The sequence below is a fragment of the Tursiops truncatus genome, chromosome 7 (genome assembly GCF_011762595.2).
Source record: "Tursiops truncatus isolate mTurTru1 chromosome 7, mTurTru1.mat.Y, whole genome shotgun sequence".
Classification (NCBI taxonomy): domain Eukaryota; kingdom Metazoa; phylum Chordata; class Mammalia; order Artiodactyla; family Delphinidae; genus Tursiops; species Tursiops truncatus.
Genome location: NC_047040.1, coordinates 59,999,876 through 60,024,517, shown reverse-complemented (window position 1 = coordinate 60,024,517; position 24,642 = coordinate 59,999,876). Strand labels below are relative to the sequence as shown.

The 24,642-nt window shown below is 46.6% G+C and overlaps 1 protein-coding gene across 4 annotated transcripts in view; it reads left to right on the top strand.

Moving 5' to 3' along the window:
* Positions 1-354: 354 nt before the first annotated feature.
* ITGA6 (integrin subunit alpha 6) overlaps positions 355-24,642 on the top strand; it is a 76,110-nt gene continuing 51,822 nt past the window's right edge. For 2 of the 4 annotated variants that reach the window (XM_019922422.3, XM_073807571.1), the window contains exon 1: positions 357-747. In XM_019922422.3, the coding sequence (XP_019777981.1) occupies positions 566-747 (182 nt within the window). In that variant the 5' untranslated portion in view covers positions 357-565. Of the gene's footprint in view, positions 748-24,642 lie in introns of all 4 variants that reach the window. The other 2 variants (XM_073807570.1, XM_019922423.3) reach the window with 2 other exon arrangements.

Sequence of the window (24,642 nt, the reverse complement as noted above, 5' to 3'; positions counted from 1 at the left end):
CCTCGGTCGGCGAGCGCCCAGGGCTCCGGGCCATTAGAGCCGGCGCATCACCAGCACTTGTCTTTACTAACAGGTAGTAAACGCCTTTCCGGCTCTGCGCCGAATGGCAGCCACAATTCAAGTGTTTCTCTCCAGGAGGACACCCGAGCTGGGGCTGCCCGGCCCGCAGCTCGCCTCCGGGTCTCCCCGCCGCAGCTTCCGGGCCAGGTGCGGGGCGGCAGGGAGGGGCCGCGCCGCGCCGCACCGCACCGCAGCCGGGCCGGCCGGGAAGGTGCCGGCGGCGGGCGTGCGAGGAGGGGCCAGGGGGTGGGGAGGGCCGGGGCGGGGCCGGCGTCCTCGTCACTTGATAAAACGCCTGCGAGTCTCCAGAGAACAACGGGCTCATTCAGTGGTCGGGAGCTGCCCGCGAGGGGGAGCGGCCAGGCGGAGAGCGCGACTCGTCCCGGGGGTGGGGCCGGGCGAGGCGGCGAGAGGAGACCGAGGTGGCCGCGGCGGCAGCCTCGAACCCAGCCCGCAGCGCAGGGCGGCCGCGCAGCTTCCCGCTTCCCTCCCGGTGCGCCGGCCCATGGCGGCCGCGGGGCGACTGTGGCTGCTCTACCTGTCGGCGGGGCTCCTGCCGCGGCTCGGCGCCGCCTTCAACTTGGACACCCGCGAGGACAATGTGATCGAGAAAACCGGGGACTCCGGGAGCCTCTTCGGCTTCTCGCTGGCCATGCACTGGCAGCTGCAGCCCGAGGACAAGCGGCTGTGAGTTCCCCTATTCTGCCCACCCCATCGGGGCGCCGGCCCGCGAGCGAACCGGGGCGAGGGCGCGCCGCGTTCCCGCCGGCCGGCCCTGCCTCGCCCGGGACTCCGCCGGCCCCCAGGGGGAGCGGGGCCCGACGCCCCGCGCGCTCGCCTCCGGCCCCGCCCGGCGCCGCGCCTCCCCCCCATTCAGCCCCGGAAGGAGGAGAACCCGGGGGCCGACCCCTGCGGACCGCGGCCCTGGTGCCAGGCGGGGCTGTCCTCGGCCCCGGGAGAGTTTACTTTTTTTTTTTAAACAAAGTGTTTTCCGGCTGTCTTTCCCTCTGGGCGTTTGCTGGGAACCCGGCAGGTGGCATGCTTTGCTGAGCTTCACGTGTGAGCTAGGCGGGGGTGACGTGGGGTGGAGGGTCGCTGTACGCTGCGGTGAGGTGACTGGGAGGGTTGTTCAGGGAGATCCAGGCCTTTCCCAAACTCACAGAGAGCACCGCGGCCCCCCGCAGACTCGCGCGCCCCGCACAAGTTGGAAAGCCACCTTTCATCACGTCCTGCGAGGCTTTCCCCGAAGGGTGGGTGCTCCAGTAGGAGAGACTTTTACATGCCTTTCCCCTTTTCAAAAAGATGGAACTAACCACGCACCTGTTCGCAGGCTAGATCAGCTGAGAAAACAAGACCCTCTTAGTGGTGTGGCCGACCCGTCGCCCAAGCCCCAAAGCGTCCGGCGCCACCCGAGACCCTCTGGGCCCCTGCACTGGGCAGGCCCTGCCGAGGGGTGAAAGTAAAATGTCCGATCTGGGCTGGTGCTTTGCAAACAAGGTTTGGAAGTGACAGCCCCGCACCATGGCAGAGCAGTGCTCTTCCCTGGAGAAAGTGGAGACCGGCACTCTTAGCCTCTCTTTTTCTTTGGAGACAGTGTTTGGTTCCCACATGATCAAACTCTTTAGGCTGGAGAGGGTATTTGGGAGCTTAGTCGCCGTAATCGCTGTGAGCTACATTCTTGATCTGTGCTACCGAAAAATAAACTCACAAAAGGTCCCCCCTCCCCACAGGCCTTTAGTTGAACTGAGGTCCTTCCAGGACCAACAGAGCGAAGAAAGCAAAGTGCAGCTACAGGAGAGAGGACTTTGTGTTTATGAGAGGGGAATGGGATTTTAGGGCTGGAGGAAACCTCTTGATTTCAGCAATTGAGAACTTCGGAATTGGTGAATGTTGCGGGTCCCTGAATCTTAAAGTCAGATTTTTCTGGTAACACCTGCTAGTGAAGCAAAGAAATTAGTTGGGGGTGGTCTGCAGGCCTGGCCAGCTGCGTATACTCTGCTTTCTCTCAGTAGAAATAATGGTTATGCTGTAAATTTGAAATGGAAGGTGGTTTCTGGTAACTCAGTGAATGGATGACACTTAGTCTCTGAATACTTGAGCTTGTAGATGTGCATCTACCCATATGGAGAATGAACTTGTTAGTGCAGAAATGATCGTGGGCCCGCAGGGGGAATACATTCTCCTTAGCATTCTCTGCGCCAGATGCCTACTGAAGCTGGTGGTTTCCTTGAAATACTTGTTCAAGCAAAGATTGTGAAGGGGAAGTACTGGGGCAAGAAAGTGTCTTGGTGGAGATTTGCAAAACGTGACTTCAGCCAGGATCTCTGTTGTCACTAAGGTTAGCCGCATGCTTGCTAAAGCTTGTTCTCTCTGGTGGGCTTCTCTATTAGAGCTGCTGCAAGTAAGTAAGAAGCAGCCTGTGTTTGGGGTCTGATGCCTTCTAGAAATGCTCTTCTTAGGGACTGAAGGAGAGGAGCAGCTCACTCTAAGGGGGCTGTATCTTTCCTTCGAGCTCAGAGTGTGGCAGTAACCACACTCTAAGGGGCTGTGGTTTCTGTCAAATGCTGCTAACCCCACGCCCCTCCCCTCCCCCCACCCCCAATCGCTTCTTTTGGTAAAGTATTCCAGCAGCATTGGCCCCACCAGGAGAACCAGCACACACAGGCCATATCCACATCAGTTGTAACCTTTGTCAGTAAAGGATGTGTGTAAATAACAGCCGGTGAGGCTGAGACCTCACAACTTCTGGGCCAGCTTCCTAAACTCTGTACTTGATGGAAAAGCTCAGTGGGAGTATTTCAGGGAACTGGTGAGAGAGACCTGAGCTCAGAATTCCTTCTCAGCTGTTACTTTGAGCCTTAGTGTCTTTATCTGTAAAACGGAGATATTACTGCTTAATAGGGTTGTTGTGAGGATTAAGAGATAACATGCAAAGTGCCTGATTCCTGCCTGGCATGGGTATTTGCTGACTAAATGGTGATGCATTTAGAAGCAGTAACTGAATTCCTACTGTGTGCCCTGCTACTCCACAGGTGTTAAACATCCTGTGGTTCTCACTCTGCCAAAGAGTAAAGTCAAAGGTTATTGCAGGTTGGGTAATTTAAACTTAGTCACATTTATGAAACCCGTTTTCAAAGCAATTTGACTTTAATCCATCTTAGACTTATAACAAAAGTTAATTTCTTCAACAGGGGACTTTACTGAGGCAGGAGAAGTAAAATACCAAAGATGTGTGGGCATAGCAGATGAATGCAGAATTATGGGAACAAGCCATAGACGTTTGCGGGTTAAACTTTCTACGATGCCATTTAAATATTTAATAACATCTTAAACTCTACTTAACATTTTATAACAGAATCATATTGTATCTGAGAGCCTTAAAACATGCTGGGTGTTCCTAAAACCCTGGGGACTGTAAAATTGAAATAGAGACTTGTAAAACTTTCCTCGGCTGTGTATTAAAGAAGTTTCAGACTCCAAAAGGTTCTTAGATGGTTGGCTGAGTTACTGAGGTCTGAGGACCTTGGAATCTTTCATTTCTCTTAGGTAGTTAAGGTTGAGTTACCCTGCCTAGGTAGAAAGTAGGGGGTGGCATCTGTGGGTATGTCCATCCCGTGAATCATCCCTCTTAGCTCTTCTGGGAAGAGACGGATCTGTGTATGACTGCAGGGCAGAATCTGGAAGGAAGAGATAAGTGATATCCTCAGGGAGCAATCCTGGGTCTAATCCAATTGCCATTTTCTTATTTTGGGGAGCTTTCTGATCACTGCCGTCTTCCTAAGGCTCTCCAGGCCCACTGTCGCTTCTGTTCTGACTCTAACATTTGCTCTTGGTTTTTCTCAGACTTGCGATGCTTCCGCTCTTAAAATCGTGTTTACTGAACTAGAGATCATCTAGTCCAACTAGCTCCCTTTATAGATGAAGAAACTGAAGCTGAAAGTTAGGAAATGTCTAAAGTCTCTGGAGTGCTTAAGCAGAATCTTAACAAAATCTGGATTTGAACTTGGTATTTCTGACTCACGCTCATTCCACCTCTAAAAGGAAAAGTCAGAAGCCTCCTTCAGACCTGGAGAAATTGGCCAGCATCTGAATTTTGGAAATGTGCTATGTGCGGTTGATTTATTAAATTGCTCCCCGTGTGGGTCAGGCTGTCTATTTAAATATCTGTGCCTGGACTCTCTTCCTATTGACCCTTATTCCAGCTGGCCTTGGATCAGCTTCCGGGTCCTTCTTTGCCTGTCACTCCTTCCCCTTCTGAAAAAGCCCAGTGAGGGGTGACTGGAGCCAGCCCAGGATCAGAACTGTGTCCAGGATGTGTACTTAAGTACTTGCTTCCTTACATTCATTCAGAGTGCCATGCGGCCCAGGGCCATCGTCCAGGGACTGTCTCAGTCACCTTGAGTCCTCAGAGTCGAGAAAGAGACAAAATGGGCAGGGAGACTTGGAGGAGATCTTAGGACTCTGCAAGGAAGCAGAAATGGACAAGTTGAATTTGAACACAGGTTGGTGTGAGCCCATCCAAGTAATGACTTAGGGTCAAAAAAGAAAAGTATTTTTGTGGTATGTGTAATATGTCGGGAAAGTCATGTGAAATGCTCATGTAATAAAGTGTTACACTATTGTAAAGAAGCAAGTACTGTGTTCTTAGTTGTATAATTCTCTATTTTAGCGTAACAATAATATCAAGATTTAATTTAAGCTTTGTAACCAAATAGTACTGGAACTATGGTGCCTGGTTCCCCTAAGAACCTTGACCTAACGTATTGCTATGGACGGAGTGGCAGGTGAATTATTTGGCACTTTCAAGATAGAAAGTGGAGACATGATAGAAAATACTATCCTTTGCTTAAGTGACAGGGTCAGTTTTACCTGGAACCCTGGTTGGTTCCAAGTCAGCCCACCTTGAAGAACATAGTCATGTTGTAAGAACCAGTTTAAATTTCTCCATGAAAGCCTTTTGAGCCCACCCCATACTACAGCACTTCGTCTTCCTTTGAATGTCCGTATCCCTTCGTATCACGTTCTGATGGTTTTGTGTATATCGGTTATCTGCCATTTTCAGAGGATGATCTAATCTCCCCCAGCTGGATTATAGGTTATGTGAGGGCAGGGGTGTTAACGTTCATTTCTTTGCCTGATGGCACGTAGCATATGCCTTGCAAGTACAATGGAGTCATATCATACACTCAATTTAACTTGTGAAATCAATTTTTCCAGCCCAGGGTAGAGATGGAGAAATCCCTTTATTTAGCCCTCTGTCCTTCCCTGCTCACCGTAGGTAGGCATTGGTCTCTGCTCCCCCAGGGAAAGAGAAGCTATGGTGGTAACACAAAGACTCCACAAGACCTCAATTCTTGGTTTTTGAGTTTTCAAGGGCCCAGGTCCCAGCTAAGGGATTTTTTTTTTTTATAGGTGATTTTTAATTACACTTGACTTTTGCCTTAAAGGCAGACTTTAGAACTTAACCCCAGAAATACAGGCTGACCTGCACTGCAGTGCGTACTCAGGATCTGCTGGTTGGTAAAACGAGACTAGATAGAGAAGGATGGCCGTAGCGTAAGATCCTGGAAGCTACTTGACAAGGGTGTGGAGGGCAGATGGAAGTAAGAATGTGAGGGCACTTGTGAATTGATGGCTAAAGCTTTACTTATTCATGGTTAGTAAGGGAATCTTGGATACATGGAGCTCTTAAGTGCAATGGTGAGGAAGCTGCTGACCCTCTCCAGTGAGAGCTGTAGAATGGTGAACCAGGTGGATCACTCTCAGCTGAGAGCTAATGGCCTTTTGGGAGGGTGGTCAAGGTTGAGCCCTGCAGTAAAGGGCCCTGGGAGCTTTACTGCTCATCTTACCCTTGTGTTTTGGGGTAAAAGTTTAGAATCAAATAACTATATTTGCGAGGAACCTTAGAGGTTCTCAAATCTGGCTGGCCGTCAAGGTAATTTGGGGAATCGCTTTATAAAAAATATAATTCTAGACTCAGTTCAGATCTATTGTACTAGTTTCCATCTGTTCATAAAGTTTTCTAAGATTGAGCTAGATGAGCTTTTATTTTTCACACAGAAGGCAGAAATAGTGTAGTGGATAAGAGCAGACTCTAGAGCTAGAGTCTAGATCCCAACTAGAGTCTAGAGCTAGATGGGATCAGATCCTGCTCTGCCATTTACTAGCTGTGACAGTGTGCAGGATACCTATGATTCTGCTTGGCATTTCAGCATGTAGGGGTTTTCCACACACACCGCCAAGCCATTCTCAGATACTAGTCAACTCAATTCTGACACTCTGTACCTGGAGATAGCATCAGATTCCACAGATTAAGGGTTCAGTCCTGCAAGACTGCCTCTCCCCCACTTCAGATGCCCATGTCAAGTCCAGGTTGTCCCCTCTGCTGACGGACTGGCTATAAATTGGAGGTTCCCATGACCCCCTTCTTGGGTTTGATTAATTTGTTAGAGTGGCTCTCAGAACTCAGAGAAACATTTTATTTACTAGATTACCAGATTATTATAAAAAGATACAACTCAAGAACAGCCAGGTGGAAGAGATGCATAGGGCAAGGTATGGGGAAAGGAGAGTTTCCGTGCTCTCTCCTAGCACGCCCCTCTCCCCACATCTCCACGTGGTCACCAACCCCGAAGTTCTCCAAACTCCATCCTTTTGGGTTTTTATGGAGGCTTTGATACATAAGGCACAGCTGATTAAATGATTAGCCATTGCTGATTGAACTCAACCTCCAGCCCTTCTTCCCTCCCCTGAGGTCAGGAAGGTGGAGCTGAAAGTTCCAGCCCTCTAATCAAGTGCCTGGTTCTCCTGGCAACCAGCCCCCCTCCCAGGTGCAGTCCCACTGCCATCTCATTACCATAACAAAAGACATCTTTGTCGCTCTCCTCACTTAGGAAATTCCAAGGGTTTTAGGAGCCCTGTGGCAGGAACAGTGGAAGGAAAGCCAAATGTATTATTATAAATCACAATACATCATCTCTCTGGGTCTCCTTCCTCAGCTGTAAAGGGAGGATAATTGCACCTTAGACTAGTCCTGACTCAGAGTAATAAGCACTTTGTGTGTGTGTTAAATAAATGTGGTAACCAAGGCTGTGAGAGGTGAAGTGGCCATGACATGTTGGGCAAGTTGGTTCTCAGTCCACATCTTCCATGCTTCCTGGCCTGTGCAGTGTGTGCTTTCTCCTTTGGGGTTTGATTTTGATAATGTTCAAGTGTCCATCCTCCCTTCGCATCCATTCTACAGTTACATGTTTGGAAAGTACACCTCAGAAGAACCACGCCTTGTGGCCTTTTGGTAGCTGCCACGCGGTAGATAAACACCAGCAGGGTTTCAGTAAGCAAAGGAGATGAATGGGCAGAGTGGTGCGGGGGTGATGAGCTTCTGGACGGCAGGGACTTCGGGCATAGGTTACCCACGGAGGGTGGATTGTGCAGTTACAGGGTGGAGTGATTCATGCTGTCTGGTTTCCAGATCTTCTCAGACCTCTGTGACTTTCAAAGTCTCAGCTCCCACCTTATTCCTGGTGGGCTGGGTAATGTGCACTCCACCCAGGGCAGGGCTGATGACGATTTATTTTTCATAGTCCTTTGTTTGGCACTAATGTATGGTAGGAAGGAGCTTGTGCAAAGCTGGATCTGATTTGTTGATGATGAAGCTGCCTAAAGCTGAAAGATGCACGGACAAAGTGTGAAAGTCACGTTCTAGCAGATGTTTGTTTGTTAAACTGGCATTTAGAATTGCATACAGAGATCTCTTGGAACTAAATTGAGGCTAATTGTTAATTAGTTGTGAACTGGGACAGGTCAATTGGCTCTTCACCAGTGTTGGTCCTTATTAGCCTAGTAACAGGGTAGAATGATCACCATCTAAACCACTGCTGTCTGGCTTTTCCGTTTCGACAAACAGGGCAAGACAATTCTAAATCAGTTCACCTGATGCGTGGTTGGTGTGTTTGCCGAATGACACCTTCATAGGCCACAGTGTAGCAGCCCACCTTCCCCGCACGGCCACAGTACTGGATTCCAGTGTTGGATACTGCTGTCACTTCCTCTAATCCCAAATTGGCAAAAAGACTTTAGAGAACTTCAAGTCTCAAAAACCAATTAAATGGTAAAGATGACTGTTCCGAATTGAATGAGGGGGAATGGGGAAAGTGCCACAAAAGGAAGGGCGGAAGGCAAAAACAAGTGACAGGGAGCCCTGGTTGTCTGCTCGCATGTTTATTTGCCAACCAGCTGGGTATGTTTTACATGTCATACAATCCGAAGATTACTTTTTTTGAAAAGCCATTTCAGATATAAGAAAAACCTTTTAGAGAAATTGGCTATATAAGCCTGGGAGTATAGAAATAAAAATAAACTGGTATACTATGCAAGGGGCACATTGGTTAGTGATATGAAGAATAAACAAAGCACAGGGTAGTGCCTATGTACCTGTGGTCTGTGCTTGCTCAGCGATATCAATGTTGCTACAGTTTCTTCATTTTGAAAAGGACATTCATTTGTACTGAAGTTATTTTAATCGTGTGTGTGTGTGTGTGAGTGAGTGTGTGTGTGAGAGAGAGAGAGAGAGAGAGAGAGATACACATGATAAAAAATTGTTTCAGACCCAGAGCGTAGGATGTCACTGAACTGTAGGTCTCCTGAGCCAGTTAACCTTTTGTCTTTGCAGAACCAGAGTCCTTGTCTTCAGGGTCTACTGCCATTGATCAAGTGGTCAGTCTTCTGTGGTCTCGATAAAGCAACGTGATATAAAGTTAACTAGAGGATCCCATTAGAGTGAGCCATAGTGTAGGTGTGGAACGGTAGCTCCTTGCTGTGAATGGCCCATTCGGTAGCACTGGGAGTTTGAAGTTCTGTACTCCCTCTCTTTGCTGAGGAGAGTAAAAAAAAAAAAATCTTTCCTGGGTCCCCTTCCCACTGATACGTCCTGTCAGGTGATGGCTGACCCCCCTCCTCCTGGCAGTGTAGTTTCATCTGTCCCTTGAGAACAAAGGTATTTTGAAGTAGTGAAATGGAAATGTTTAGAATTCTACAAGGCTCTGGAGAGATTGGAGATAGGTAGGAAAAGATATTTAAAATACCTGGAGTGAATGTGAGGTGGTTGAAAAACTATTGATTGGGCGTATGGAATTCACCTTTGCTGGGACACAAATAAACCTAAGAGTTTTTAAAGAAGGAAAAGCTTAGAGAGGTTTAGATGTGCTCAAGTGGATATGCAGACATGATTCTAGGAAAATGGCTTTGCCACTGAGGCCTCATGGCTGCTAGTCACGGGCCGACTTAGGACAATATTCAGAAAAAGTTGAGATCTGGCTTTCAGATCTGGGTGATGAAGAGTCTCTGCACGAACCCACAAGTGCAAAAGCAGATGGCTCTGGACTCTGTTGGGCCTTCTAGAGGATCAAGGATAGGGTCCTGGGGAAGACCGAAGGAGAGACCCACTGAATTAGATGGTCCAGACCTCAAGGGAAGACTTTGGGGGCCAGCTGGAGCACAGCGCGTGGTGAAGTGTTTTCGCATTCCATATCAGACCAGCCAGTTTAGAAAGAAAAGTACTTTCTAAGCCGTGTGTTCAGAAAGGGCCCAAGGCTGCTACAGAGATGAACTGAGAAAGGGTGTGGGAGTGTGGAGAAGTGTCCTGGGGACCCTCAGAGGATGATCCCCTCAGCTTAGCCACACCACCAACCAGAAGCCAACAGAGAAGGTTTTTCACTACATAGGATAAGAAATTGGTCTTTTGTAAGCTCGTTTATTTCTGTGTATGTGCATGTATGTTGTATATTTCAACCTAAAAGATAATAGGGATTTTTATCCTTACTTGAACATGAGGACCAAGTAAAAACTTGGAGGGGAGTATGCTCTGGACTAGCTAGAAAAACCATAACCAGCTTCTTCTTTTTCCCATATAAAAGTTGCTAATAAATGCTTGGGCACCGTTCTAGGGCTAGAGATACAGCAGCAAACAAAATAGATAAAATTCCTACTTAGGTTCTGATGGAAGAGACAAGATAAATAGGGATATTATGTTAGATGGTAATAGTGATACAGGGGAAAATGAAGTGGAGAGAGGGACCAAAGAGTGGGAGTGGGGTAGGGAGTGATTGGCCATCGGGCAGGGAAGACTTCACTGAGAAGGTGCAAGCCATGTCAATATTGGGGGGGAAAGTATCCCTGGTGGTGAGAACAGCAAGCGCAAAGGCCCTGAGGCAGAAGCATGCCTAGCATGTTCAGGAACAGCAAGGAAGCCTGTATAGTCTCCTTGGAGCCAAATTGTGTAGAGCCTTATAGGACTTTGAAAGACTGGTTTTTACTCTCGAATGAGATGGGGAGCCATTGGAGGATTCTGAGAAGAGTATGACATATTCTGACTTAGATTTTAAATGGATTTCTCTAGCTGCTACATTATTAAGAATAGACTCAAGTATATAGATGTAATGATCTTAATGAGGAGGGTCCTTTTAATAATAGGTAAGAGTTGATAGTGAATAGCAGCAGTGATGATAGTGAGAAGTGGTTGGATTTTGGATATATTTTGAAAGTACAGTCAACAGGATTTCCTATGGACTAGACATAAGAGAGAGGGAAAAGCTGGAAGAGAAAACCGTTGTCATTCAATGGTTTAGGGTGGACTATAGAAGAAATGGATTTAGGGTGAAGAGCCTTCACGCTGAGTTTAATTTTGGAGATCCTAGGCTTGAGATGTCTGGACATCAAGTGGAGCTGTTGGGAAGGCAGTCGAAGAATACGAGTCTGAAGTTTAGGTGGAAAGGTTTGGATTGGAGATACAAATAATGGAGCCCCGGGCTCCTGGGTTGTATTTAGAATGGTGGGCTGAATGAATGAGTTCACCAAGGAGGTGAAGATAGAGACTAAGGACACAGATGCAAGGCACTCCCCACGTAGAGGTTAGGGAGATGGGGGGACCAGCGCCAGGCACGGAGAGGGGTGGCCAGTAAGATGGGGAGCTAGGTGATATGCTATCCTGGAAGCCTCATGATGCAGGTGTTTCAGAGAGGGAGTGATCAATCAGTCGTGTCAGATGACGCTGAGAATTGATCCCTGGCCTAGCAATAGGGAGGCCATTGGTGACCATATCAGAAGCCTTGTGGAGTGGAGTGGAAGCAATGCCTGGTTGGACTGGGTTGGTGAGAGACTAGAAGAGGAATTGGAGGCGAAGAATAGGGACTCAGCTGAAGAGGGGAGCAGAGCAAGAGCTGGAGGGGAAACTGGGGTGAAGAGGGAATCTTATTTTTTTTTAAGAGGGGAGGAAGTGACAGTGAGCTGGTCTACTGATGAGGATAATTCAGTAGAAAGGGAAAAGCGAAGGCAGGAGTGGGGAGAATGGCTGGTGTGATGTCTGTGAGTAGGTGAGAGGGATACACCAGTGGAGAAGTTAGCCTAGTTACTGGAGCACAGGTAGCTCATCACACCACAGAATAAAGGGGCCCAGATGCAGGTCGGTGGGTAGTGATCTTGGTGGGAGACTGTGAGGTTTTTCTGGTTGCTTTTAATTTCTCAGTGAATAGTAGTAGATCATTAACCCTAATTTACTCAATACCTGCATAGAAGTTTGCCTTGTAGGAGTAAGAACTCCATTCTAGAGGCAAAGGAGTGTGGGGTTTGAATCCCAGCTGCTTCCCATTCTGTGGACCTGACCTTGGGCGAGTTGCTTGTGCTTATCAGTAAAATGGAGGCACTAATGATAACTACCCCGTAGAGTTGTGAAGATGGAATGTAGTGAGCGTGAAGCCCTTAGCATCATGCCCATCACGTCCAGTAACACTAGCCTTTCCTGTTGTGGCGGCCTTAGAGTAAAGTCGTACTATAATCCCCTCACATGGGAGAGTTTTGTAGCTATCTTATCTTTACTGTCTGGCAGACAGCAGAGGTTACCCTTTGGGGGTCAGATCAAAGGTGAAGTTGCCCCCAGAGTCCGGGGGGAGGTTCACAGATAGATGGGAACTATCCCATTGCCTTGAAGAGAGGAAGGGGAAACACGGGACTTGGAGGAAGGAAGAGAAGATGGAAACAAGGCAAAACCCTTTAAGGATTTCCAGTTTCTTATGCCATATTTGAGCTACAGAGAAGCACAGCTTCTTATTTTGTTAAATTCTTACAAGGCTCACTTTATGTGTTGGGTGGACGTTTCCCATGTAGGAGTATCTGCAGCTCCAGAATCTGGTTTTGTCTCAGACAGCACAGCATCCGTGTGTCCTGCAGGCTGGGTGGACATGGTGGGGGTGGGGCATTGGCAGGTGGGTGGGTACCATGCTGGGTGAGAGTGAGTGGGCAACACGCAGGGGTGCCGAGGCCCGGCTTCCTGTTCCCTGGCCCGATTGTCCTGGCGATCACGGTCAACGTATGCAGCATTTCGCTGCATGCGTTGAACAAAAATGACGTATGGACTTGTTGAGTTGTCAGGGAGGTAGAAAACGAGACTAAATGGCACTGTGGCTCCTAAAATACTGGCAGTTTTCAGTCTCTTCTTTCAAGATAAGTGTTATTGGCTAAAGAGGTAGCTTGAGGTAAATCTGAATCCAAAAGGATATAGAATATCTCTGCAGTTACGCAAGTGTGGCTCTTCAGGACCTTACCACCCTCACCCTGGGGTGTACCACAGATTCATTAGGAAATGTCTTTCGGAGGTGGCATGGTGGTGAGTTATTAAAAAAAAAAAGTTATCTCAGTATAGTGCAGAATGAAATATGAGTACGTTTTTAATATAAAACCCAAGGCTTTAAAGACAGTTCAAGCTTTTGGCGGTCATCTTGGGCTATGCCCCCATACTTGTTCATCTCCCCTGTCAGTCAGGGCTTCTGAGAAAATGGTTGAACCGCTGACCGGCACAACGCTTTCTCTGCAGAGGGGTGACTGACACCCAGAAACGTGGAGCGACAGCTAGGTAGCAGCGGCGTGAGCCCTGGAACCCAGCTGCCCGATGCCCAGTCCACCAGGAGCTATGCCATACACATCTACATCTTGGTAGGCGATTCCTGTACTTGAACCTGTACCCTGTGGTCTTGCTCTTAATAGAGCAGTATCTCACATTTTTAAATGTCTTTCCCCCATAATGGCCTGGTATAGCGATAGCAAATACACAGCCACTGTTTCCCTTTCCCCCCTGCCAACTGGGGGCACTCCAGATGACCGTAGCACTTCTTCCAGCTGAGTCTCAGAATTCTCCAGGTCAGCGTTAGTTAGCCTCTGCTGATGTATGTATAGGTGCTTGCATGTAGGACAGCATCTGTTTGCCCTCTTGGCCTGGCCAAATCCCCTGCATATGGAAGGCACTCTCTAAATGTCTCCCTGCTGGACATTATTCCTGCCGGTTTGTGAGCTTCTTAAGAGCGAGGCTGATGGCTTGTCCACTTTTGGTTCCAATCTGATAGACAGAAATGAGTACCCAAAAGGCATTTGTTAAGCCCTTTGAGTTAATTTCCCAAATACACTGAAGTCTTGTAGAAAAGGAAGTGGGATGACCATTTCTTTAGAATGATCCTTTATGCCCTGATATTAGTACTACTACTTTAAAAAAAAAAAACTGTGGTGAAATACATATAAGATTTATCATCTTAACCATTTTAAAGTATACAGTTCAGTAGTGTTAAACACCCACATGGTTGTGAACACCCCTGTACTCCTTAAACTTCTTCTGGAGTGCCCCGTAATCAGGATGGCCCTATTATTTTATTTATTTATTTTTTACATCTTTATTGGAGTATACTTGTTTTACAATGGTGTGTTAGTTTCTGCTTTATAGCAAAGTGAATCAGTTATACATATACATATGTTCCCATATGTCTTCCCTCTTGTGTCTCCCTCCCTCCCACCCTCCCTATCCCACCCCTCTAGGTGGTCACAAAGCGCGGAGCCGATCTCCCTGTGCGGCTGCTTCCCACTAGCTATCTGTTTTACGTTTGGTAGTGTATATGTGTCCATGCCACTCTATCACTTTGTCACAACTTACCCTTCAGGATGGCCCTATTATGAGGGCATAAAATATTGATAAACCAAACTTAAATACCTAAATATAGAATTGTGCTAAATCATATCATCTGATATGATATTCTAACATAGATTAGTGGCAATGGAATTAAAATTTTAATAAATTTATGATGTTAAAAATTCCATCTCCTCGATCAGCTCTGTGCTTTGTGTCCCCCTAGAGGGATGGGATAGGGAGATGCAAGAGGGAGGGGATATGGGGATATATGTATACATATAACTGATTCACTTTGTTATACAGCAGAAACTAACACACCATTGTAAAGCAGTTATACTCCAATAAAGATGTTAAAAAACAAAAAATTCCGTCTCCTAGCTTAGTATGTCTTTCCAGTCTCGTAAAGGACGGCTCCTGGTTGATTTCAGCAGCTGTGCCCCTGGCTCCGTTTGTGGAACCCTAGGGCTCCTCACTGCATGTTCTTTGAGAAACCGAAGTCATTTGTTTTAAGTTTTTTGCTAAGTTATGAGGAAATGGCAACAGATTCAAAAAAACTGGCCGTTTGTTTCTTTTATCTTGCTACTCTTCCTACCTACCTCTTAGTAGCTTTGAAATGAGACCGATTTCAGTGGCACACTGAGTGCAGGTGCAGCTGAGGTTTGATGTGACAGTGGCACATTCATGGGTTGATGTTCAGGAGGAAGCGTGTGTTCGGGAACATCAGATTAGACTGACAGCTGTCCCTGGTGGCAAGGCTGGCTTTAGCTTGTCTTGCAAATACTTTGTTCATACCACCCTCCCTACCCACCCACCCCCTGCTTTCTTTAGAGCCCTGTTAAAGATGCTCCCAGGTATTCGATTATCTTTTTCCTCTGTTCCTTGTCTCTTTGGATTTCTAATGACTAATTTCTGTATTGCCCAGAATCTGTTGAGTTTAATAGGCTTTCTTTGTTCTTATCGATGTTTTCATTACGAAATTTCTAGTAAGCTATTTGGGAGCTGTCAAAATAAAGCTTACTGGTGGTTCTGAATTGTGGGCCCTCTGAAGGCAAGAGGTTGGGACTGATTTATCCGTGTTTGCTTTAACGTGGAGGCTGACGTGCGTCATTCTTCACAAATAAAACAGAAACGTGCTTTAAAAGAAATCTGACCCCCACACATGCACAAAGAGTAGTCATATTACCCAATACTGCTTTTGTGGATTGCTTTACTACCAAAACTACTTACCCCCTGCAGAAGTTAGGAAGGAACCCAGGGAATGATCTAGAAAGGTAGTCCGTCTCTCTCATGTTATAGATAAAGAACTGGAGGCCTAGGATTTGTTGTCGGTCATGCAGCCAGCTACTGGCAGAGCTGCCCCTCCATCCTTCCTCCCCCTAGTGTCCAGAGGTCTCTCCACACTTGAGCCCCTCCCTGTCTTCGACCTCCACTGCCCACCCTTGCAGGGATCAATCTAGCCAATGTGTCTGTTTTTATAAAATGTCACCGGAAGCTTAAGCAGATCTGTTCAAGTTCCACCAAGTTTCTTTGAAAATCTGTACTCATCAAAAAGAGTTGCTGGGCTTCCCTGGTGGCACAGTGGTTAAGAATCCACCTGCCAATGCAGGGGACACGGGTTCGAGCCCTGGCCCGGAGAGATTCCCACATGCTGCGGAGCAACTAAGCCCATGCACCACAACTACTGAGCCTGTGTTCTAGAGCCCGCGAACCACAGCTGCTGAAGCCCGCATGCCTAGAACCCTGTCCTCTACAAGAGAAGCCACCACAATGAGAAGCCCGCGCACCTCAACGAAGAGTAGTCCCCGCTCACCGCAACTAGAGAAAGCCCGTGCGCAGCAGCGAAGACCCAATGCAGTCAAAAAATAAATTAATTACATAAATTAAAAAAAAAAAAAGTTGCCATCCTGAGTTTCTGAGATAACCGTTTCTCCACGAGGAACCGGGCCTGGGATTGCGGTTGAGCACGCAGAAGCGGTTGTGTGTTCCCCATGGGGAATCCCTACCCCCTCTGTTTCTGAACAAGCCACCCAGGCTCCCTCCACACCTCTCATTCATGCTTTAGATTAGATGTAAGGTGAGGTACTGCCTCAGGCAGTGACTCACTCCCGCTCTTCCCTGTGGCAGGTGGCTGCTGCGGGCTGGGTCGGGACAGTGTCCACAGCATCTAAGGCAAAGGCATTTATTGAACCCTGCAGCTATTTGTCAAAGGTACTTACCGCACTTAAACCCTGCGTATCGAGATGCTCCTGAACTGGGCACATTCATTCCCTTCTAAAGGAAGAGGTGAGGGGTGAGCATTTTGTGTTGTTTCTCCATAGCTGAGATGTTCCCCTGAATGCTGTCAGTTTCCTGGACTTTTATAGCCAGGTGACGGTTCCTCTTTCTGATGTCATTGCATTTTATTCTGCACCTCACTTGACTGTGGTGGAAGCTTGTCCACCCTCTCAGCTGGTTGGATTTCCTCTCCTCACTGTGTGTGTGTGTGTGTGTATAAAAATTTTTTTTTGGGAGAGTAGAAAGGAGTAGCTTTATTAGTTTGCCAGGCAAAGGGGGACACAGCGGGCTCCAGCCTTGAAAAACTATGTGTCCCTCCTCAGTATGTCTCACAGCCTCTGTCCATTACAGTACATTTGCACTCGATTGTAACGCCCAGATGGCCGGCCAGCACAGTGCCTGGTACACAGTAGGTACGGGTTTATGTGCCTCTTTATGGTGTGTCGTCACACGTCTGGAATGGGCTGTGAAACTCAGTCTCTAACTCTTGCCTGCCTGCAGCTGCCTACAGAAAGCACGTGTGAGCTTGTCCTATGCAGTTATGAGGTTTGCCTTTTCATGATTTCTGGGCACTGATTTTTTTTTTAACATCTTTATTGGAGTATAATTGCTTTACAATGGTGTGTTAGTTTCTGCTTTATTACAAAGTGAATCAGCTATACATATACATATATCCCCATATCTCCTCCCTCTGTGTCTCCCTCCCACCCTCCCTATCCCACCCCTGTAGGTGGTCACAAAGCACCGAGCTGATCTCCTTGTGCTATGCAGCTGCTTCCCACTAGCTATCTATTTAACATTTGGTAGTGTATATATGTCCATGCCACTCTCTCACTTCATCCCAGCTTACTCTTCCCCCTCCCCATGTCCTCAAGTCCATTCTTTACATCTCCATCTTTATTCCCGTCCTGCCCCCTAGATTCATCAGAACCATTTTTTTTTAAGATTCCATATATATGTGTTAGCATATGGTATTTGTTTTTCTCTTTCTGACTTACTTCATTCTGTATGACAGACTCTAGGTCCATCCACCTCACTATAAATAACTCAGTTTCGTTCCTTTTTTATGACTTAGTAATATTCCATTGTATATATGTGCCACATCTTCTTTATTCATCTGTCAGTGGACACTGAGGTTGCTTCCATGTCCTGGCTAATGTAAATAGAGCTGCAATGAACATTGTGGTACATGACTTTTTGAATTATGGTTTTCTCAGGGTATATGCCCAGGAGTGGAATTTGGGCACTGATTTTTAACCTCCATGACCATCTAGCTCTGTCATTTTCTTTGCAAGGCTTTTAATAAGCCAGTGTCCATCAACCAACATTATTTTTAAAATTACATTTTAAATTTACCTTTGAATAGGTAATATACTCACATGGTACAAATATAAAAACTGAAAAAAGATTGCCCTTGCACTTCTGGTCTCTAGTCATCCTATTCTTCCTGGAGACAGCAGTTGTTTTACTAGTTGGTTGTATATGTTTATATTTGCTTATAAATTTGCAGACAGCTGTGAAAGGATTTACATTTTTTTTTTTACACATGATAGCATGCCACGTGTATTCTTCTGAACCTTGCTTTTTTTTTTTTTCTCGGCATATTTTAGAGCTTGTTTGCTGTAAATAAAGAGCTTCTTTAGTATTATTAATGTTTGCATAGTGTTCATTTTTAAGGATGAACCATGATTCACTGAACCAATCTGGATATTCAGGTATTTTCGAATCTTTTGCCGTTAAAAGCAGTGCTGCAGTGAAGAATTTTATACCTTCCTCCTTTCACCTTAGGTAGAGGATCACTTCCTGGTGCAGTGGCGTGCCCAGCATTGTTTTAATGATCACGGCTGATTCCGGAGGTGTGTCTGGCTGCTCTTCATGACTTTCTATCACAAACTATATCCTACCATCTGATATTATTATAGGCTCCTCAGCTGGCAGAGTTGCTGGAATCTTTTCAACAGCTAGAGTTGACCGTGTTAAGCCCAAGCTGTTGGGATTCCTCATGGCTTCAGCATTTGTGCCCCACCTGGACCTATGCTTGTTAAAATGTACTTGTTAAAATTAGAATGGCTTGTTGGAATGTGTGTTCACCAGATACTGATAAGAGCACATGTAGTGCTTCATCCCTGCATTGGAGTTAACAGGGTTATTTGACGTTTCATTTGATCCTTGCAACGCCCTATGAGAAAACTTAAGATAGGAGCATTTCACAGATAATCATGCAGATGACACCCAGCTAATAGGTGGTCCAGCCAGGACTTGAACCCACCAGGTCTTCGTGGAACTCCCTCACATTTCTGACTATGGTTTTGACTTACCAGTGTGTTACCAGGCAGGTAAGAAGGCGTGGACTAGCCGGAGGTGGTAGTTGTGATAAGCATGTACCGTATTAGCCCAATAATGACAGGCCCAAGTAGGACGGATGCTTAGCCAGTGTATACCAATAAAGTAGTGCTAGTTGTTAAACTTTCAAAATACTTCTGGTTGGTAAGAGCTTTCCCCCGTCTTCCGAGTGTCCTTCGACACTGCCCTGGCCACTCTTCCTATAGGACACCCCCCCCGCTCCCATATTTTGCCACAATCCAGCAACTAATGGGGAAATGTCCTAATACAACAGGGCGCTCTGGGCTGTAGCTCCAATACTACACCACCATCTGTGCTGATTAACTGGTTTCCAAGTCATATTGATTGCTCAATATTTTTTAAAAATTCATTAATTAATTTGGCTGCATTGGGTCTTCGTTGCTGTGCGCGGGCTTTCTATGGCCCTATGCCCAGCTATAAGTTCTTTTACTATGGAAAAAGGGGGAAACCGGCACTGGGTGCCAGCCAGCAGTCTCTGGCCCAGCTACTAAGCCTGTTGCTTCAGTTATCTCATTTAGAAAATAAACTATGTGATCATACTAATTTCCTTTTCAAAACATTGAAAAATCTGGATTTCCTAAGCTGTTGGAATAGTCAAATGGATACAGTGACCTACCAGGTATGTGCTTTTTAGATATACCTTTTCTCTTGGCTTTTATTAAAAGTATTTGATTGAAACATGATGGAAATTGAAAAGTCACTTTTTCCTTTGCAAATGAGCTTATTTGATAACAGCCTTTAAGAAATGAGTCTTTTTTTTTTTTTGAGTTAGCACTGACGATATGCTCAGTCCACTTGGCATAGAAAAACCATATGGTAACAACATACTTGAATTTAAAATTATGAAATGCAATGATAATTATAAAATTTTATTTACCAGAAATTTGCTAAATGCCTGTGTACCAAGCACTGTGTGAAGGTCAAGGATGGGAGGGTGGGCTCACAGTCCAGTTCAGACAGGTTTCTTAAAAGGACAGCTCACTAGAAGGACAAATGTGATTTGATCTGGCAACTGGAAAGTCAGGTATCTGATAATTCAGAAGCACAGGAAGCGATCCAGTGCCACATTGGACAAGCAGCCGCTTTGTAAAACTGAAAGAACAGGGTTGCTTGGAGATTTTCATTCTTCCCTTTCTTACTGCAGTAGATAAAAGCATTTTGGTTTTTGAATTTTATTTATTTTTTATACAGCAGGTTCTTATTAGTTATCCATTTTATACACATTAGTGTATGCACGTCAATCCCAATCTCCCAATTCATCACACCCCCACCCCCACCCCGCTTTCCCCCCTTGGTGTCCATACATTTGTTCTCTACATCTGTGTTTCTATTTCTGCCCTGCAAACCAGTTCATCAGTACCATTTTTCTAGGTTCCACAGACATGCGTTAATATACGATATTTGTTTTTCTCTTTCTGGCTTACTTCACTCTGTATGACAGTCTCTAGATCCATCCATGTCTCTACAAATGACCCAGTTTCGTTCCTTTTTATGGCTGAGTACTATTCCATTGTATATATGTACTACATCTTCTTTATCCATGTGTCTGTTGATGGGCATTTAGGTTGCTTCCATGACCTGGCTATTGTAAATAGTACTGCAGTGACCATTGGGGTGCATGTGTCTTTTTGAATTATGGGATAAAAGTATTTTTATTATAACTCCTTGAGTGATGTCTTACTGGTAATCAGTTGCTTGGTCAGCTGAAAAGCTCTTTTCAGCTCATGATTTTATTTTTTTAAATGAGCTAGTTATATATTTAATTAATTAATTAATTAATTTTTTTGGGCTGCGCGGCATGTGGGACCTTAATTCCTCGACCAGGAATCAAACCTGCCTCCCCTGCACTGGAAGCACAGAGTCTTAATCACTGGACTGCCAGGGAAGTCCCTGGTTATATATTTATACTTTATCATTTTTTGTTGAATTGAAGTGGAATTCTTGGCCATTCTGAATCTAGGCCAGTATCGTGATTTTATCTTGTTGGGTGCTAACTATATTCTTTTTCCTTGAGATTATTTAAATCTCTATTGTTGGGAGGTTAGAAGCAAGTGTTGAACCAAGGTCATTCCAAAAATTGATGCCAGGGCTGGAACCAGAATTCCTTCCCCACCCGCTTCTCCATGTTGCTGATCTGACCGCCCTTGTTGGCATTCCAGTTAAATAGTTGAAATTGATGCCATGATTTCACATTTTTCCCCCCAGTTGATGGTTGAGATTCTGAGCTGGAAGAGGAGTTGCATGTTGTGGATAATAAAAACATGTTCTGGGGCTTCCCTGGTGGCGCAGTGGTTGAGAGTCCGCCTGCCGATGCAGGGGACACGGGTTCGTGCCCCGGTCCGGGAAGATCCCACATGCTGCGGAGCGGCTGGGCCCGTGAGCCATGGCCGCTGAGCCTGCGCGTCCGGAGCCTGTGCTCCTCAACGGGAGAGGCCACAGCAGTGAGAGGCCCGTGTAATGCAAAAAAAAAAAAAAAAAAAAAAAAATGTTCTGCTTTGGGTGTTCTTTTATTGTATGAGCTCCCTTGTTCTTAGTCAGAGACACACCTGTAGTAAAATGTACTGAGTCAAGTAAGAAACAGAACCCTCAGGCTCAGATGTCACAGGAGTTTCATAGTCACTGGAGATTGAATTTAGTTCCAGCATGTTTCTCCAAGGAGACAGGAAAAAAGTCTCAAGAAATGTTGGGAAGGCCAGGACAAGATGACTGGTTTTGTGATCCACATAAAGACCACAAGTATCCTTTGGGCCCCTGTGGCGTGGATCTTAAAGTGCTTTATAGACCTTAATTATAACTCCTGTAAAATAAATACTTTTTAAAAAAGGTGGATAGATTAAAGTACTTTAGTGATGTTTTCCAATGAAGCAGAAAGAAGAATTTGGGTGTAGTGATGTAGAGCAAGATTAGGGAGTGTTGGGCAGAACCCCTATTTCATCAATTACCAGCTGTGTGACATTGGACAAGTTACTTGTCCTCTCTGAACCTGCATCCACATTTGTAAAATGGGTGGTAGTAACAGTGTCTACTTCTTAAAGAACTCATAGCAGAGTGCCTAATACATTGTAAGAGCATGGGAGATGATAGCTCCGGTGTATTAATAATAATTGCTTATTTGCCCTGATTTGCAGGTTAAGGTATGTATTTCTCATGTGATTTCTTGGAAGTTTATTAGAAATCTAGTCTTTTGAAAGTGAGATTGTAGTTCAGAGAGAAAATTTACCTTTCTGTGTAAATGTGAAAACCCAAGGCTAGGAAGTGAACAGATTTGTTCCACTGTGAATTTTTGCTCAGGCTTGCCCTACTGGATCAGCCAGTTAGTATAGTTAAATAGGGTTTTGGTTTTTCTTGGCCAAACACCCCTTGAGGTTATTTAAAAAAAAAAAAAGGGACCAGATTCCTGCCCTCAAGGCGTTTGTAGTCTAATTAAGTGAAGTTGGGAGAAATCCTGGTCCAGGGAAGTTTACTTTGGAGAGGTGAAACTTGAGACAGGGTCTTGATATATAAAGCCTAGAGCTGGAGTTTGGAAGTTGCTGTTGAGGAGGATTTGGTGGAACGGGGGCAGGATGACGTGAGCCAAGGCACCAAGGCCTTTGTGTGCTTGGCAGGCGAGGGGCATAGGGGCAGCTAGGATGGATGGCTAGTGTGGGGACAGACGGCAGGGGGTGGCTGCCATTGCAGTGGGAAGGGTGTGGCACGTGGGAAGCCCTACCCATGCCAGGTGGCGTCTGAGCCTCGGTTTCTTCATCTCTGAGAGGCAGATACCTACCTCCCAGTTGCTGAGGCATAGCTGAATAAGAGTGTATGTTAAGGACTCTGTAATTATAGAGTGCTGTACAAATGTGAGTATTAGCACACCTGAGTAGGGAGCAATCTCCTTTGCTAAGGCAGAGCCTGGGATGCACGAGGAGTATCTACCTGCCAGGTACTGCTCTAGGTGTGTGTTCAGGAAGCAAAAGAAGAGCCCCCGCACCCTTGGAGCCAGTAGCATTCTAGCGCAGGGAAGATGGGCAGTTGACCCAAAGTGCCGAACATCGTCATTTCAGGTGCGGATGAGGGCTGTGAAGATCCTTACATAGGGAGACTCTGTAGACAGTGCCTTAGGGAGAGCTCTAGGTAGAGTGAGTAAGGAGGGCCTCTCCGAGGAGGTGACTTGTGAGTTGAGGGATGTGAAGGGTGCATCCCACAAAGATCTGAGGCAGGAATGGTCTCAGCCGAAGGAAGTGACCGCAGAGACCCTGAAATGGAAAACAGGTTGGTGCGTTCAAATGCCAGAAGCCAGGCCAGTGTGGCAGGAGTGCACACCCGAGGTGAGTGAGGCTAGAGCGGCAGGTAAAGGGCAGTTCACGTAGGGCCTTGTGCAGCATGGCGGGAGGTTGCATTTCATGCCACTGGCCATGGGAACCCAGTGAGGGCTGTAAGCAGAGGGGTGTTGTGATGTGACTTAAGACGTAGAAAGAGCAGTGGTTGCTCTGCGGAGATGGGCTGGGGCGGGACAAGAGCGGAAGCAGGTGGAACGGTCAGAAGGATATTCCAGTTGTCCAGATGTGACCAGATGGAGGCTTGGACCATCCTTACAGCAAAGGAGCCACCGAGAAGTGGGTCAGGGTGAAATGTGGAGGCAGGGCCGAGAGAAGGTACCGATGCCTCGGATGCGGAAGGTGAGGGAAGGCGAGGAATCAAGGATGACTCCTAGGTTTCTAGCCTGAACAGACGCGTGGGTGGATAGCGTACATTTACCGAGAGAGGGAAGGCTTGTGGGGAGCGTGGCTGGGGGAATGCTGAGTTCTGTGTTGAACACGTTAAATGTGAGATGCTAAGGGCCGACGTCTAGTAGACAGCTGGGTGTCGGAGTGTGGAGAGTAGCGGAGAAGTCTGGGCTGAAAAGATGTTCTGAGAGTCACCTGTTAAATAAAGGTGTTTCCAGCCCCAGGACAAGAGTATAGCCAGAGACAAGGAAAGCCTCCAAGATCTATTGGAAGGGGAGCCGCCGGCGAGGGGGAGGATGAATCTGGCAAGCATTGATGGGCTCGTATCATAGGCCTTGCTGCCTTTTCCTCCAGCTGCCCAGTCTAGTTCCTAATTGGACGGGACTAGAAGATCAACACGAAACTAGACGTGGGAAGTCACAGAGACTCTTGGGTCCCTCTCCTCTTACATAGGGACGTGAGCCCACAGTTCAAAGCTCTCCGCATGGTGCCCTCCTAGGATTATCATGTCAGGTTCGAACAGTGAAGAGGAGCCCCTGGTGCTTAATCTTACTGCTAAGATTGTGGAGGAGTTTGACATTCTGGGGATTCCTCTCAAACAGTGAATGAAATACGGCTTTAGAATTTGATTCAGAAAGAGGTGGAATGTAGTCGGTTTCCTTGTCCAGTTTCCCTCGATCTTCTAGCTCTTCTTTCCAGGTGGTTAATTGTTTTGACTATTAAGGTCTTAAATGCAGGCTGCGTAACTGACCACAGGACCTGGGCAGGTCCTCTTTGAACCTTTATTCTTGTCTCCCTAAAATCAGGGGCTCAGATGAGATCAAGCTGGGCTCCACGAGCTCCTCCAGGAAACCAGGGCCTGGTGGGGGTCGGTGGGCATTCTCAGCTACGGTCCACGTGGCAACCAACACCTGAGGAGGCAGAGAGGGCTGGGATTCACTCATGGAGGTGATGCTGGAGTTGAGTGGAGGTCTAGGGAAGAGTTGGGGTTGGGGCAGACGTTCTGCGGGGAATGGACAGCATCTGCGCAGTGTGGAAGCGTGAACGAAGAGCCTGGTGGAAAGGATGAATTCAGGTGGTCGGTCCGGTTGGAATCTCGGTGGGGCGGGGAGGGGAAGTGATGGTGGTAACGAGGTAGCAGTGTCATAGGACCAGAGCCACATGGTGACCCCACATACAGGAACAGGGCAGTTCTCCTGTATTTTCTCATCTGTAAGTAGCCCTGTGGAAAATCCAAGTGGGTTGAGTAAAGACATTCAAAAACATTAGGGTTTATGGGTTCTGCATGTTTAA